General features: G+C 39.8%; 1 protein-coding gene across 5 annotated transcripts in view; it reads left to right on the top strand.

The window, feature by feature from the left end:
• Window positions 1-16,433, top strand: part of atad5a (ATPase family AAA domain containing 5a) — a 54,177-nt gene that overhangs the window by 24,199 nt on the left and 13,545 nt on the right. For 3 of the 5 annotated variants that reach the window (XM_043715118.1, XM_043715119.1, XM_043715117.1), the window contains exons 11-19: window positions 1,373-1,792; window positions 5,080-5,176; window positions 6,389-6,474; window positions 7,581-7,720; window positions 10,322-10,487; window positions 12,601-12,777; window positions 13,206-13,351; window positions 14,437-14,530; window positions 15,714-15,778. In XM_043715118.1, coding sequence (XP_043571053.1) covers window positions 1,373-1,792; window positions 5,080-5,176; window positions 6,389-6,474; window positions 7,581-7,720; window positions 10,322-10,487; window positions 12,601-12,777; window positions 13,206-13,351; window positions 14,437-14,530; window positions 15,714-15,778 — 1,391 coding nt within the window. The remainder of the gene's footprint in view (window positions 1-1,372; window positions 1,793-5,079; window positions 5,177-6,388; window positions 6,475-7,580; window positions 7,721-10,321; window positions 10,488-12,600; window positions 12,778-13,205; window positions 13,352-14,436; window positions 14,531-15,713; window positions 15,779-16,433) is intronic. The other 2 variants (XM_043715120.1, XM_043715121.1) reach the window with 2 other exon arrangements.

Raw genomic sequence — 16,433 nt, 5'->3', positions numbered from 1 at the left:
ATTCTGCCACCCTTCTTTCTTTCATGTCTTTTCAATTTTTTCTGAACAAGTTAGACCCAGGAACATTTATCGCTGCAACATGATATCCACAATGCATACTGCACCTTTTATCATAAAACAGTTCAACAGGGAATATTAAGAGTAATCCATATGTTTACACTGACCATTGCAAACTGTTATGCTGTTTACTGCAACTTATGTTTCTTATAGATTAGTTTAAGAAGTATAGATGAGTTCAGGAAAAAGCAACAATGCACAAAATACTAACCATTTGGCTCATTAATTATCTTAGTGACAAGCTTAGAGTGGTGCTGGAAATGGACAGCAGATCAGGCAGCATCTGAGGAGCAAGAAAATCGATGTTTCAGGCAGGAGCCCTTCATCAGGAATGAGGCTGGAAGCCTCGGGGGTGGAGTTGGGGGGAAGGTAGCTGGGAGTGCAATAGGTGGATGGAGGAAAGGGTAAAGGTGATAGGTCGGATGGGAGGGTGGAGTGGATCGGTGGGAAGTAAGATTGATAGTTGGGACAGGTCATGAGAATGGTGTTGAGCTGGAAGTTTGGAACTGGGGTAAGGTGGGGGGAGGGGAAATGAGGAAACTGGTGAAATCCACATTGATGCCCTGGGGTTGAAGGGTTCTGAGGCAGAAGATGAGGCATTCTTGTTCCAGGCGTCGGGTGGTGAGGGAGTGGCTTCCTCCACCACTACTCCCTCACCACCCAACGCCTGGAACAAGAATGCCTCATCTGCCTCAGAACCCTTAAACCCTAGGGCATCAATGTGGACTTTACCAGTTTCATCATTTCCCCCCCGCCCCCCCCTTATCCCAGTTCCAAACTTCCAGCTCAGCACCATTCTCATAACCTGTCAATCTTACTTCCCACCTATCCGCTCCACCCTCCTCTCCGACCTATTACCTTTACCCTTCCTCCATCCACCTATTGCACTCCCAGCTACCTTCCCCCTAGCCCCATCCCTGAGGCTTCCAGCCTCATTCCTGATGAAGGGCTCCTGCCTGAAACATCGATTTTCCTGCTCTTTGGATGCTGCCTGACCTGCTGTGCATTTCCAACACCACTCTAACCTTGACTCTAATCTCCAGCATCTGCAGCCCTCACTTTCATCTAATTACCTTTAGTGATCTGTTTGTAACCTGTGACATAAGCTTTTCAGTCGGTTTGTTTTCAGAACATCGGATGAATTAAGAGTGATCCTGATGTCCAGCCATTATGCATTTTTCACGGCAGTGCACTTCAAGCAGTCTGCATTTTGTGTCTGTGAGGAGGTCTGGGTTTGCAGCTTCATGTGGGATGCATGATGTCATTAGTTATGCCGTTTTGCAAACTTTGCACATATTTTTCTTTTAACTCATAGGACCCTCTAATAAATTGGACATTTCTGTAATAGAGATAGATACCAAGCCTCAACAAGTGTTACCTCTGTGCAGCAGTCCACAACAATCTTTGGGCAAAAGGAAGAGAAAGAAGGAAAGACAGGAACAGAAACAAAAGAGGAGGAAAACATTTGATGGTGATCCGAGCTCAGTTATTATCATTAGGGATGAATGCACTCCAGTAATGTCTGCGCAATGTGAGAAATCCACCAAGAGAAACAGCAGACGTGCCCAAACCCTGAATGATGTGGCTCTTTCCAAAACTAGCCTCTGGCGATCTGTTAAGCAGCAAGAGTTGAAATTTAAAACTGGAGCAACAGAAACACAGAATATGCCTGCTGTATCACAAGTCCCTGAACTAACTGACCAACCAAAGATGGAGGAAGCTGCTACTTCTGATGGTAATTTTATTTTTTTTTCCTAAGTGGCCCTTAGATTTTTAGTGAAGTCCATGTGTTTGCAAGTACATACAAACAGGAGTGAGACTTTTCAGCACCTGCAGTTTGCCTTGTCATTCACACAGATTTTGTCTGTTCTATTCATCAGCTCCATTTATATTATAGCTCCAAATGCTTTAATAACTGAAACAGAGCAAAAAGGTGCAATAAAAACTGCTGGCAACTGAGCTAATTTCTATACTTAAAATCTTTAAAGCTGAATTCTGGAGAGGGTGGAGCTGAACAATACATACATTGAACAATACATTTTAACATTGGCATGACAAATCACAAAGTATTAATTCAAGGTAAACATGTAATATTGCCCAGTTAGTAATTCTTCTTGAGCACATAACTTTCGCAGGTCGTGCTAAACCATCAGGTATGCATTTACTCAGTGGACTAGCTGTGGATCCTGTACTCTTGTGAGAAGAGAAAAGGGCAAATTTATCCTCTTTTATTTTGGACTTCTTGACATGAGAAGCAGAGAACTTGTTCCCACACTTGTCATTTCTGGCCTTCACCTGGTTGCTGCAAATATGAGAAAGTGATACGGTTGATTTGGCTTTCTAGTTGTTCTTTCCATTCAGCCCCTTCGACAGAATTGTAAACTTGGTATGTGTGAGCGAACTATACTCAACATATGTTAAAATGTAGCACCAACTTTATTTCATTTGTTCATGGATATGGGCATCGCTGATTGGCCCAGTATTTGTTGCCCATCCCTAATTGCCCTTGAGTAGCTCGCTAGGCCATTTTAGAGGCAGTTAAATCAACCACATTGCTCTGGGTCTGGACTTGCCTACAGGCCAAACTGGGAAGAGTGACAGATTTCCTTCCTTAAAGAACAATAAAACCAGATGTGTTTCTATGCCAATTATTACTTGATGGCTATGAGGCATTTAATGAATTCATAGTGAGGTCTGAACTTGTGTGTCCAGAGCATTATCCTGGGTCTCTGGTTTACTAGTCCAGTATGATTACCACTAAGCTACTACCTTCCCTTAATTTGTATTTATATAGTGCCTCCAACAAACAAACTCTCTAGATCATTCCTTAGGAATGTAATCAGACAAAAATTAATGGCAAACCAAAACTGGAGACCAAACACTTGGTCAGCGAGGTGGAGGTGACAGGGCCACAGAGCTCCTGACCTCATTACAGCCTTAGTTTAAACATTGACAAAAGAGCTGAATTCCAGTGTTGCAGTGAGAGTGACAGTCCTTACACCAAGGCAGCATTTGACCAAGTGTGGCATGAAGTACTCTCAGCAGAACTGAAATCGATGAATATCGAGGGCAAACTGTCTGCTGGTTGGAGTCCTACTTGGCACATAGGAAGATGATTGTGATTTTGGAGGTCAGTCATCTCCGCTCCAGGACATCTCTGCAGGAGTTTCTCAGGCTAATGTCCTAGGTCCAACCATCTTCAGCTGCTTCATTGATGACTTTCCCTCCATCAGGTGGGAATATTCGCTGATGATTGTACATTGTTCAACATCATTTGCGATTCCTCAGATCTTGAAGCAGTCCATGTTCAAATACAACTGGATCTGGACAATATATAGGCTTGGCCTGACAAGTGGTACATTACATTTGTAAATGTCAGGTGATGACCACTCTAACAAGAGACAATCCAGCTAACGCCAGTTGACATTCAGATGATCAACATTCAAGGATCAGCATCCTTGGCACTATCATTGATCAGAAACTCAGCTGGACACCTCACATAAACATTGTGGCTACAAGAGCAGGTCAGAGGCTAGAAATACTGTGGTGAGTAATTCACCTCCTAACTCCTGCTCCTCAGATGCTGCCTGACCTGCTGTGCTTTTCTAGCACCATATTCTTGACTCTGATCTCCAGCATCTGCAATCCTCACCTTCTCCTAACTCCCCACAGTCTGTCCATTATCTGCAAGGCACAAGTCAGGAGTATGATGGGATCCTCTCCACTTCCCTGGATGGGTGCAGCTTCAACAACACTCTAGAAGCTTGACACCATCCAGGACAAAGCAGCTGGCTTAAATGGTGCCACATTCAAAAACATCCACTTCCTGTCTCACCAACGCTCAGCAGAAGCAGTGTGTACAATCCATGAGATAGACTTCACCAGCAATCCTTAGACAGCATTTTCCAAACCGACTATCATTTCCATCTGGAAGGGCAAGGGCAGCAGGTACATCGGAAGGCAAGCACCTACAAGTTCCCCTCTAAGCCACTCACCATCCTGATCTGTAAATATTTTGATGTTCCTGTCAATGGGTCAAAACCCTGGAAATCCCCCTCATAAAGGGTATTGTGCCGCAGTTCAAGAAGTGTAGGTGCTTGTGTTGGACTGGTGTGGACAAAGTTAACACAACACCAGATTATAGTCCAACACATTTATTTGGAAGTACAAGCTTTTGAAATACTGCTCTTTCGTCAGTGCTCCGAAAGCTTGTACTTCCAAATAAACCTGTTGGACTATACCTGGTGTTGTGTGGTTTTTGATACAGTTTAAGAAGTCAGTTCACACTACCTTCTCAAGGGCAACTCTGAATGGGCAATAAATGCTGGCCAACTACCAATTCTCATGTCCCACTATAAAAAAATGTAAGGAAGAAGGGAGATATCGAGCGGTTTTGGAAGAGAATTATTCCACTTCAAGCCTGGATGACGAAAGGCTTACTTGCCAAGGATGGAGATGTTGACCAATCTTTGTCTGGTGGGTTTTGAGAAGATTTGTAGCTCATATTGAGGTTCTGGATGTAAGTTTGCTCGCTGACCTGGAAGGTTCATTTTCGGACGTTTCATCACCATGCTGGGAAACATCATATGTGAATAAATAGCACTGACACCAGTGATTATGTTACCCAGTATGGTGACGAAACGGCTGAAAATGAACCTTCCAGCTCAGCAAGCAAACCTACATCCAATCTTTGTCTCTTTAGTTATCGTTCTAGTAATATCTCTGCATTTCCAATCCTTTCATTAAATAATCCTGAAATTCTTTTAACCTTTTACGGTCGGTTCTTCTCTCATGCGATGGTTGTGTTCTTGTGCAACCGCGCGTTATTGAAAAATTGTGCTTTAGAACAGCACCTAGTGTTGGCACAATAATTGCTTTACAGCTAATACACATTGTAAAAGTTCATGCTGTAGAAATAGCTTCCCCAATTCATTAGTTGCGTTGCAGCGAATTCGCACTGACCAAATGCACGTTATAACACAACAACCTGTGTTTGAAATTCTAACTGAACTTCGATTTTAGACCCAGTCAAGGAAGATCTGCTATGGACAGAGCAATACCAGCCGCAGCACTCCAGTGAACTTGTGGGAAATCTCAATGCTGTCAGAAAATTACGCAGGTATTTACTGAGCAATCTGAAATCAACTTTATATAAGTGCAGTCTAAAGTCAGTTTCTGTAGAAAACCCTAGGTCTGTCTCAGAAAATACCAGGAGAAAGTGAGAACTGCAGATGATGGCGATCAGAGTCAAAAGTGTTTGCGCTGGTAAAGCACAGCCAGTCAGGCAGCATTTGAGGAGCAGGAGAGTCAACATTTCAAGCATAAGCTCTTCATCAGGGATGCTGCCTGACCAGCTATGCTTTTCCAGCGCCACACTTTTTGACTCAGAAAATATCAACTGGAACAAGTCATCAAATTGGTGCGATTCAGAAACCTATTTGAGGAATGATGATTCTGGGTTTAGAATGCTTTTGGTGGCCCATAATTGTGGTTCATATTGAACAGCTGTGTGGCATGTTGAATGTAGAGTTCTGAAAATTGGTGCTGATGCCAGCAAATAGGTTCCTTGCCAGGTAGCAGTATTGTCCTGACCAGAATGGACATCAAAAACATTTTGTCTATGGTTGTGGAAAAGCAAAATACATGCTGATTATTGGTCAGCAATGATGTGACGCATTCCCATATATCACGTCTGCAGTATAGTTATAGCTGAAACAGTTTTTCTACTTTTGACACTGAAAGTTCTTCTCTCTTCTACCCCTTCCCACGGATACAGATGTACACACTGTGTCTATCTAAATGCCTTGACACGAGTTAGGAAGTTGTCAAAACAAAACTTCAAGGTCAACACCCATCATCAACTTTCACCCACTACAGAATAATGGGAGTTGTACACTTCTTATGCCTCCTGGAAGATGTCTTAGAAGTGTCAAAGTTTCACTTTTGAATCATGGAGAATGTCAAACTAAAGAAAGTTGAATTCTTATTTTGGATTAGCACACATTTGCTATTTCCATGTATGTTTCTCCACAGACTTTCTTGATCCTTTCCCTTTTTTTTCCACAGCGTATGGACTTGCACTTGTTTTCAGTATCTCAGAAACTGACAGCCATTTGTGGCTAGGCATCAGCAAGCTGTCAAATGCTCAGAGATATTGTCACTGAGTCTGCTATATTTCTGCTAGATGTCTCTGCTCATCTACTTTTAAGTGACTTAATTTATTTGCAAAATTTAAATATGGGTATTTGTTAGACATGGGAAGGTTCTGAATAAAATAAGAATCAAGTCCTATACATTAACAGATTTGTTTTTTAATTTGGAAATAAAATAGTTGGTTAATGGAATGGAAGAAGAGAGCTGATAAGGAAGAAAAGAAAAAACAGAAGGAGAAAAAGACTGAAAAAGACAAGAAGTTGGGTATGAAATTCTTAAACATTGTTCTTCAATATAAGGTTGGAACCTGATTTTGTTTTGCTGTCTCAGAATATTCAGATGTGAACCAGCACTCTAAACATTACTAGAGCTGGAGATTGGAGCCTCATTTAATAGAAGCTAGTTCATACTTTTGCATCGGTCAATATTTATAGATAATTAAATTTAAGTGCATGCATGCTACTTTAGAGCCAAACTTGAAATTCAGTATTAAAGAAGTATTGGAGTATTGTATGCAGTTTTGGCCCCATATTTCCAGAAGAATGTACTAGCCCTGAGGTGGGTTCAGAGGAGGTTCACTGGAATGGTCCCAGGAATGAAAAGGTTAACGTATGAGGAACCTAATGGAATTTGGGTCTAAACGTGATGGAGTTTAGAAGGATGAGGAGGGATCTAATTGAAACTTACAGAATACTGAAATGGCCTGGATAGAGTGGATATTGGGAAGATGTTTCCATTGGTGGGAGAGACTCAGACCTGAGGGCAGAGCCTTGGGGTAAGGGGAAAACATTTTAGAAAGGCAATAAAAAGAAACTTCTTCAGCCAGAGAGTGGTGCATTTATGCAATTCACAGCCACAGAAAGTTGTGGAAGCCAAGTCATTGAGTATATTTATGATGGAGATAGACAGGTTCTTGATTGTCATGGGGATCAAGGGTTACGGGGAGAAAGTGAGAGAATGGGGTTGAGAAGCTAATCAGCCATGATTGAATGACTGAGCTGACTCAATGGGCTGAATGGCCTAATTTCTGCTCGTTATAGATTCCGCTCTGTTCCTTACTTATAGAATCATTATTCACCTTGGTGTTTATTGAATCTTTTGTTGTTTACCCTGTCAAATTCTGTGGTTCTTCTGCATCCCTTGCTATTTCAGATACTAGCGTCATAGAAACGAAACGTCTTAAGACTTAAGGGTGCTTTTCAATTAAGCAGTGTTTTAATTTTTTGTAACATCAGCTTTAATTTGAGAGTTTAATAGTCACTTGCTATTTTTCGGTTTCCGATGCTGTGTGTGTTTTGGTTTGTTTTAACGTACCCAGCATGTGTGCTTTAATCTCTAGTCTGTTTTGTTCTTCCTTCCTCTCTTCTCAGATGTTTGGGACAATAGTGACTTTAATATGGAGAGTTCCGAGGATGAGGATTCTTTGTGCAATACCGTGCTAATTACAGGACCACCTGGAGTTGGGAAAACTGCTGCAGTTTATGCTTGTGCTCAGGAGTTAGGTTTTAAGGTTTGTGCTCTTATTCTCCAACCTGGTACTTTTGTTGCCCCTAAATGCCTTAAGTTATGGCACCAAGAGTTTGGTAAAGGATCAACTGACTTTACTTCAGTAACACATCAGCAGAAACCCTTGAACACAGACAGAAAAATTATGTTTGCAACAAAATGGCAGTGGGTAATCAGCACATCCACCCTCTACACATGAGGGAATTGCTAGCACAAGTATTATTGTTTTCTCTGGCTACTTTAGTAATAGTTTATAATTATTATTATCTAGGAACTTGGGTTCTAAAATCAAGTTAGATTTATGATTTTTAGCGTATGAAGGTGATCTTTATTTTTAGATGTTGGAAGCTGTTTGTGAAAGTGTGTTAGGACTGCACTTCCAAGAAATGATGCGACTTAAGCTAAGTGGCTAGACGAGCTATCCAGTACAGTAATTGCAGAAGTCTTTAGTAGGGTGAGCTTTGGCGATTCAAAGAAACAAATGACAAAGTCAGAGGTAGGTTTAGATCAGAAGAAAAGAACCATACCAGCAGATGTGTTTTGCAGTCTAAAAGTAATCCCAAAGTGGCTGGAAAGAGCCCTGATATTTTTCTTGGAGGTTTGAGAGAGTCAGTGGGTTTATTTTGATTTGATTTATTGTCATCACATATACCCAAGTACAGTGAAAATTTTTATTTTGTGAGCAGTATAGAAAGATCATAACAAACAAGGACATATTGATTGGGGTTAGGCAGAGCGAGGCATACAAGATTACATCTGCACAGGTGGTGCACAAAAGCAAGGTCAACATTAAATTTGAAAATAGGCCCATTCAGCAATCTAATAACAGTAATTGTGTCTCAGAGAGGCGGTAGCGAAGAGAGTCACGTTGGTGAAAGAGCAGAAATTCATCAGAAGGAAATGCTTCTGATCTCGTCAATTAAGTAAGAAATTTTAAAGTGAAGATACAAGTGATAATTTACTGGAGTTGAGTCCGTGAAGGTCATTGTTGAAAAAAAGGGATAAACTCTTTCTCTGCGCTCATAGTGACAGGACTTTTTTGAATTGTCTCATATATACCATGTTGTTTCTAGTCAATTGTAAATATAAATGTCCTTTTGTTAAAAGAACACTGCAGACTGTTGTGAAATGTATGCAATGACTGACCACCATGATAACCAAATGGGAAAATTCTGGCCTATCAACCCAGGTTTCACTGACTTGTCTAGTATTACCATAAGCTGGGGTCATAACACTATACAAGTGTGTACAGTTCATTTTGAAAGCTAATTTGCCTTGCCTTTTGAGTTTCTGATGAATCTATTAAAGAGGAAGCCCCTTTCATAGTTTGGGTCTGATGTATGGAGCTGTTGTTTCCTGCTCATTTGAGTTGCTTCATTTTGCTTATCTCCAGTTTCTTTCATTATGGCACAGAAAGTGGCTTCATTTAAATCTTACTTAATATCTGCATAAATTTTCTCCTGTGAGTAGGAAGGCTCACAACATCTGGCACTCTGGCTGATTATCTTCTCCCTGTTGCAGATACAGAGTGTATTTATAGCTGCTCCTCCTCTCCTCCTCACCTCCCACTACCGCCATCACTTAACCATTATTAGAGTAAGATATTTGATGTTACAATTCCATGGTGTTTAGTAATCAAGTTGTATGGAATTATGAAATACAGAACAGGCCTTTTAGTCCATCAAGTCTATACCACCAAAGTTATACAAAATCTATACGAGTTACATTATCTAGCTAGGGCTATAGCCTTTAATGTTATGGCATTTTTAAAAAATTCTGTATTAACTTGGAATTCTGCACAGAAGAAATTGATTAATTTCAGATACAGCAGAAAAATGTATCCAATAATATAATTTAACTTAATCCAGACTGTAAACCCCGAAATCTTATTTTTAATTGGTGTGCATTTATATTTTCTTCAATGTTTTTACTACTGCTGTTCCTTGGGATTGGTGTTAGTATTTAGCACTAAAGGTGAACCAGAAGATGTATGATTTGGCAGTGTCTTGTGTTAACTGATGTACATTTAATGTTTTCATGGTACAGTACATTGCAGTCATCAAACCAGTTGCATTTTTGGAACCATGGCTAATTGATATGAAAAGATATGAAAGTTACATTTGCCCATTTTCCATGTAGTCAACTCTTGTGGATTTTGGTTATTAACAATCTGCCTTCAGAGCAAACTGTGAGACTGTAATAGCCTTCGTAGTGAATGTGCTCAGACAATGTACGACATGAAGGTTCGAGTTCAGCATACTCTTTGGAAAATGTAAAGTTTATATTCTTCCAGTTAATTTATATATATCTGATATCTTGGTATTATACTGCCAACAACACTCAGCCTGATCCAAATCTCCACAAATATTAGGTCAAATTAGCAAGGACCCCTCACATGGAATCAGTAATTGAATCATGTCTCTTTCAATCAATCGAAGGGAGCGGTGCTCAGAAGAATGAGATCTTACTGAAGCTGATCTCAATGGTTACTTCATGAATAAGGAGATCTTTTTCTCAGTTGAATACTAGACTTGTCCTGTTAATGTTGGTATTAGCCACACTGCTTGGTGTCAAATGTCCTTTATGTGAGTACTTTTGCTTCCAGGTATTTGAAGTAAACGCTTCATCTCAGCGAAGTGGCAGACAGATTCTCTCTCAACTGAAAGAAGCCACTCAGTCTCACCAAGTTGATAAACAAGGAACAAATGCCCTAAAGCCTACTTTCTTCAACAGCAACAAGTTTCAGTCTTCACAAACAACAAAATCTCCAAGTAAGTATTGTTGTGCTTCACTGGGGTAGTGTGCTGGAAATCAAGTCCTGCTATTCCTGGAGTCGTCACAAAAGTTAAGCATTGGTGAGGCCACTTTTAGAATACTGCATACAATTCTGGTTACCCTGCTATAGGAAGGATATCGTTAAACTGGAATGGGTACAGAAGAAAATTTATAAGGCTGTTTCTGGGACTGGAGGGTTTGAGTTATAAGTTGAGGTTGGATAGGCTGGGAATTTCGTCCCTGAAGTGTCGGAGGTTGATCATATAGAGATTTATAAAATCAAGAAGGGTACAGATAAGGTGAATAGCCTATGTCTTTTTCCAAGGGTAGAGGGATCCAAACCTGGAAGGCATAGGTTTAAGGTGAGAGGGGAAAGATTTAAAACTGATCAGGGAGCAATTTCTTCTCAGGGTGGTCCATGTATGGAGTGAGCTGCCATAGGAAGTGTTAGAGCTGGGTACAGTTACATTTTAAAAGACATTTGGACAGGTACATGAATAGGGAAGGTTTAGAGAAATATGGACAAAATGCAGGCAAATGGGACTTGTTCAGTTCAGGATACCTGGTTGGCATGGATGAGATGGATCAAAGGATCTATTTACGTGCTGTATGACTCAATGACAGTGCCTCTGTTTTACAGAAGTATGCAAGATTACCCAATTTACCTTATTTTTAGAATTAGGTTGAGAACGTGGACAAAGCTTCTATACTTAACATGAATTATTAATTATTACAAATGAATTGATTTTAGCTACAGGTAAACAATTATGAACTGTCAACATATAACTCTCTGCTAGTTTAAACTGTAACTTTCTTATAAAATTACTCTTACACATACAGACAGATGCACACACAAAACATGGATAGAGGGAAAGACTGGGAAGGCAGTTTAGTGATCCCTGTCGAGAGGGTTTGCTGAGCTGATCCTTTTGGCTTGTCAGGACTTGCTACTCCTCCTCCATCTTCCTCCCCCTGGTACTTTCACTTGCTCACTGGAGACTCAGCGCAACTAGTTCACATACTATCTGAGTTACTGGTTAGATGCCATGGTTCATAACAACTGATGAGGGGAAATAAATTGCCTGTCTTTGGACTCGAGGTGTTGTTACTGTAGACCAAGAACAACGCCTTCCTTTCCAGAGGTCTGATGGTTTCATCCCCAGACGTTCACACCCCCCACTGTTCAGCTACCCAGGAACCAGTTACAGTTATTGACAGGCAGAAAGCCTTTATCATCAACAATGGTCTTGGAATGTGACCCAAACAGTGACTTATTTCCAACCAAATTCTCATTGTGTACACTTGGGCTTCCAACCCCACGTTTTGAACAAAACCACATTCTGAATTGCATTTACAATGAGTGACAGGTAATTTGCTTTTAAGTAATGCAGTACTACTTTCCACAAGCCTTGGTTTTCAAAAATGTCCTTTTCCCATTTCAGTCCACAATCAAAATGCAAAAATAAAAATCGTGGTCTTTACAGTACATAACCCTTTGCTGGCCACACGATCTCTATTTTATACAAATTATATAACATTTAAACAAAGTTATAATCTGGAATGCTTTGAGCTCCTTATAAAGATTCATTATTAACTCCAGAAGGGACCTGGTAAACACTTGAAGGGAATAAAATATTGTCGGGCTCTGGAAAAAGAGGAAGGAAGTGGGACTAATTAATAACATTTTTGAGCAGCCAGCACAGGTGCAGTGGGCTAAATGGCCTTCACCTCTACTGCATTACTCTGTCGCTCTGCAAAAGAATTGCATTACCAGTGAACACTCCCCTCAGGACAGTTTACTCATTCTATTGGCTCGCAAGCAGTTTTAAGGTTCTTTGATTCAACCCATTGTACCTATGCCATTGACTCCTTAATTACAGATCCTGTATAGTTACACCTAATAGATATGAACCTAACCAGGTCATATTTTGTCAGATGTGGTATACCCAGAATTTCTTGAGTTCATAACAGTATATCATAACAAAGTTGAAATGAGAAACTATATACATTTTCTGTGTGCAAGTAACCTTCTGCCATTCTTCAGATGAATTGCAACTGCATTGGGTCTACTTATGGGTCTACTTATTTCCAAATGATTTCTTTCCACAGAAAAAGCACATTCACCCAAAAAAGTAGTCTCTTCACCCAGGAGGGCACCCCAGTCCCCAAAGGGAAAGATCTCAAAGAAGAACCTAGCACCAAATTCTTTAACCAATTTCTTCAAAGGTCTGTCAAAACAGAACAAAACTGAAGAAGCAGAAAATTTTGAAGATAAGGAGATGAAGGGTAGGAATAAAACTCCCTTCCTGTGCCCCTTTTCAGTGTCTTCTGAATGTGTGACCTCAATTAGAATTTTTATCTGGTACCATTGGATTCCAGAGTCCCACCCTTTCCAACGTCTGTGGCCAAATTGCCTTACCCTCTCTGGGTGTTTTGGACATTGTTGTTGCAAACATTCCTGTGAAGCACATTGAAATATATTTCTACTTTAAAGGTGCTATATATGTAGACAAAAGCAGTTGTCTTTGTAAAAATGATGAACATTTCTAACTGAAAGCTAGCTTGCAAATTGAGTACTGTTGCTTGACCTGCGAGATGGCTGCGGATAGACTTTGAGAATTGTACATAAAAGAAAATGACCAAATCTCAAGCTACACCTGTTGGTTAAATTAAGAATTAACAATATTGTTGAAGTTTTTCTTATGTTATATTAGACAAGCCACAGAAGAATTGTAAGGCCCAGAAGATCACCCCTCAAATTATGGATGTAACTAGGGACTCCCTCTTGTCTGAAAGCAAGGACACTGGCTCTGAAGAATCCAGCAAAAAAAGTGCCACATCACTCATCCTTTTTGAGGAGGTATGTTTACTAACTCACACTGCAGCTAATCTGTGTTGACTTAATAACTGACAAAAGAATAAAACAAATGATAATAAAATGATATGCAAATAACTATGATGCTTTCTATTATTACATGGAATCCAGTTAGCAGTAATAACCCTTCATTCCTGATGAAATCCATAAAGGCCTGTTCTGTGTTAGCCATGATGGCTACTTAACAGTAACAAGGGCTTCCACCAAGTGTTAAAAATGATGATATTTGAAATGCAGCCTGATCAAACTTCAGGACAGCAACAATGTATAGTTGACCATGTATTCATCGCCTTACAGAATGCATTATAAAATATTACATTTTGCACCTAAGCTGTTTATCACTGCTCTATTCAGGTTGTTTATTGCAACTGTGTTATAGATACATCTGTATGTATGCAGATGGATCATGGTGGCAATTTGTATTGGTGTCACTGTATCTCCTTTGTTAGGAGCACATTCCATTTAAAATCTCAGAATCAAGGTGAGTTAATCAAAATACAGGTCGACTACGAGTGGTTGAATAACCTTTTCCTGCTTCCCTGTACACATTGGTTTGTCCTTTTTCAATTTTGAGCTTTAGAGGGCTTGTTCTCAACTCTTGTACCATTTGGAAATATCCTGAAGCAAAGCACCATAATTTACTGGTATCCACTGCTTTGAATCCATGCAAATGAATACGTGCATACATTCAGACTGTATCCTCTGATTTTGTTTTAATGCATCTAAGTTGGATGCAACGAAGGAAAGCTTACATTCCTAGTTTAAATGAAACTGGATGTAGGTGAATTGATTATTTGGAGGGCTGTTGCAGACACAATAGAGTAAGTAGCTTCCACCTTCACTGTATTGATTCTGTGCATGCACACATGTGGCTACACACATACGTGTGTTCTTAAGTACATGTATATGTGAGTGCCCTAGTACAAGCTAGGATCTCCTAATGAACCTGTCTTTTCTTGGGGTGAGACTCTGCAATGTCAAGTTTCTACCCTCTATATGTGTTGCCATACTCTATACCATTTATAACTTCTAGTGACACTCGTGTTGCTGCTTCTCCCTTTTTCAAACAGGTGGATGTAATATTTGATGATGATGCTGGATTTCTAAGTGCAATTAAGACCTTCATGGCAACAGCAAAGCGGCCAGTTATACTCACCACTACTGGTAAGTATCAATGTTTTTAATAAATGATGCATTCTATTTAAATCTTGGATGAGATAGTTGATTTCCTCATACTGGGTGGTTAACAATCAGATGGCAATGGTAGCATAATTTTGATGTCTGTCTGACTGCAACAACTAATCACTTTGTATTCTCCCATCTCTTCACATACACATTAGTTACTGACATCCCTGTACTAGAACCCGAAAGGTTATTTTGTGTTTTTTTCTCCACATTTGGACTTGAAGATCTTTGAACATCAAAACTGAGATGAAATATAGTTTAAAATATATAAAAATGTTAAGGTAGTGCGATCTTTGATTTTATTAATTGAGGCATGAAATTCAAAAGGTAGGAAGTTGCTAAATTCTTTATAAATCATTGGTTCGGCTCCTCCAAGAGTATCAAGGCCAATTCTGGTCATACCACAACAGGGAGGATATCACAATCTTGGAGAGGGTTTATAAGAGATTCACTGTCATGGCAACAGGGATGAAGGTCTTTAGCTCAGTGGAGAGATTAGAGAAAGTGGCAAGTGCTCATTTACAACAGAAAAGATTTAGGGAAGTTTTGATAGAGGTACTCCAATTAGTGAGGGGCTTTATTAGATGGTTGAGAGGTGGACATTATGAAACTATGATGAGGGATTTTTTTTGCCCTCTTTTGGACAAGGTATTAAACTAAGATCTTGGCTCCCTCTGTTAGGAGAATGTTAAAATTCCTGTATTATGTAAATGATATAGGATTAATGTGAAACAGAGACATGGGGAATTGTAATTTACTTTGGTACTGAGCCGGTGTTAAAACTAATATTGAACTCTGGTTAATATAATGGTGAGTAATCAGAGAGTGAAAAAAGCCCATAAAACATCTAATATATTCTCAGCTTGAGGTGTGGGAGTCTCTGTGGAAGTTTGTAAGCGTTTGCCTATGTTCTACCAAATTACAATCTTGTAGTTATGCTAAAATAGGTTGTTTTATTTTCTAAAACTGTGATCTTGATTGGTCTCTGAGTGTCATGTTATGGTGAATGTACCTGGTCCATTTGCTATCAAATGCCACCTGTACCCATCAGTGTTATGGTTGGTGCCCTGCTGTGTGTATGCACCTCAGGCTGCTGAAATATTGTATTTGTAAGTTTTTAAACATTGAATGGTCAGCCCTTGTGTTTGTTATTGATCCTTAGATCCTAACTTCAGTTTAATGTTTGAGTGCTGGTTTGAAGAAATCTGTTTCAAAGTGCCATCCTTGGTAAGCTTCTTGAGTTTTATTTTGTTTGTAATGAAAGATCTTCAGTGAATTGACTTCAGAAACTTCCTTGGCCATTACCTATCTCCCAACGAACAAAACAGATTACCTTGTTATCAATTCATTGCTGTTTGTGAGATCTAGCCATACACAACTTGAGTGCCATTTTCTAATATGACAATAAATACACTTTGAAAGTAATTAATTGGCTTTAAAGTGTTTTGGTGGCACCTCAGGTGATGAAGGGTACGAGGTAAATGTTCATGACAAGAAACTTGGAGACACTGTGAACTGTGAGGCAGATTATGCTAGACTTCAAGAGGCCACAGGCTGTCTGTCACATGACAGATGAAATAAAATGCAGGGAAAAATGAAGTGATATGTTTCATGATGAAAATTAGGAGACGCTGTATGGCATAAAGAGTACCATTCTAAAGGAAATGCAGCAAGACCTGGCAGTCAATGTGCATGAAGCATTGACAAATAGTCAAAACAACATATATCTATCCTGTTGAACCCCTCAGAATTTTTTAATGCGATAAGATCACCTCTCAATCTTCTAAGCTTCGAGTACAGACCCACCCTGCTCAAATTTTACTCATTAGACAACCCCTCCTCAAAAAAACGATCTAAACTGTGTACAGTACTGTGTGGTTGT

The sequence above is a fragment of the Chiloscyllium plagiosum genome, chromosome 24 (genome assembly GCF_004010195.1).
Source record: "Chiloscyllium plagiosum isolate BGI_BamShark_2017 chromosome 24, ASM401019v2, whole genome shotgun sequence".
NCBI classification, from domain to species: Eukaryota; Metazoa; Chordata; class Chondrichthyes; order Orectolobiformes; family Hemiscylliidae; genus Chiloscyllium; species Chiloscyllium plagiosum.
The sequence above is the reverse complement of the archived record's forward strand: the minus strand, read 5'-3'. Positions and strand labels throughout refer to the sequence as shown.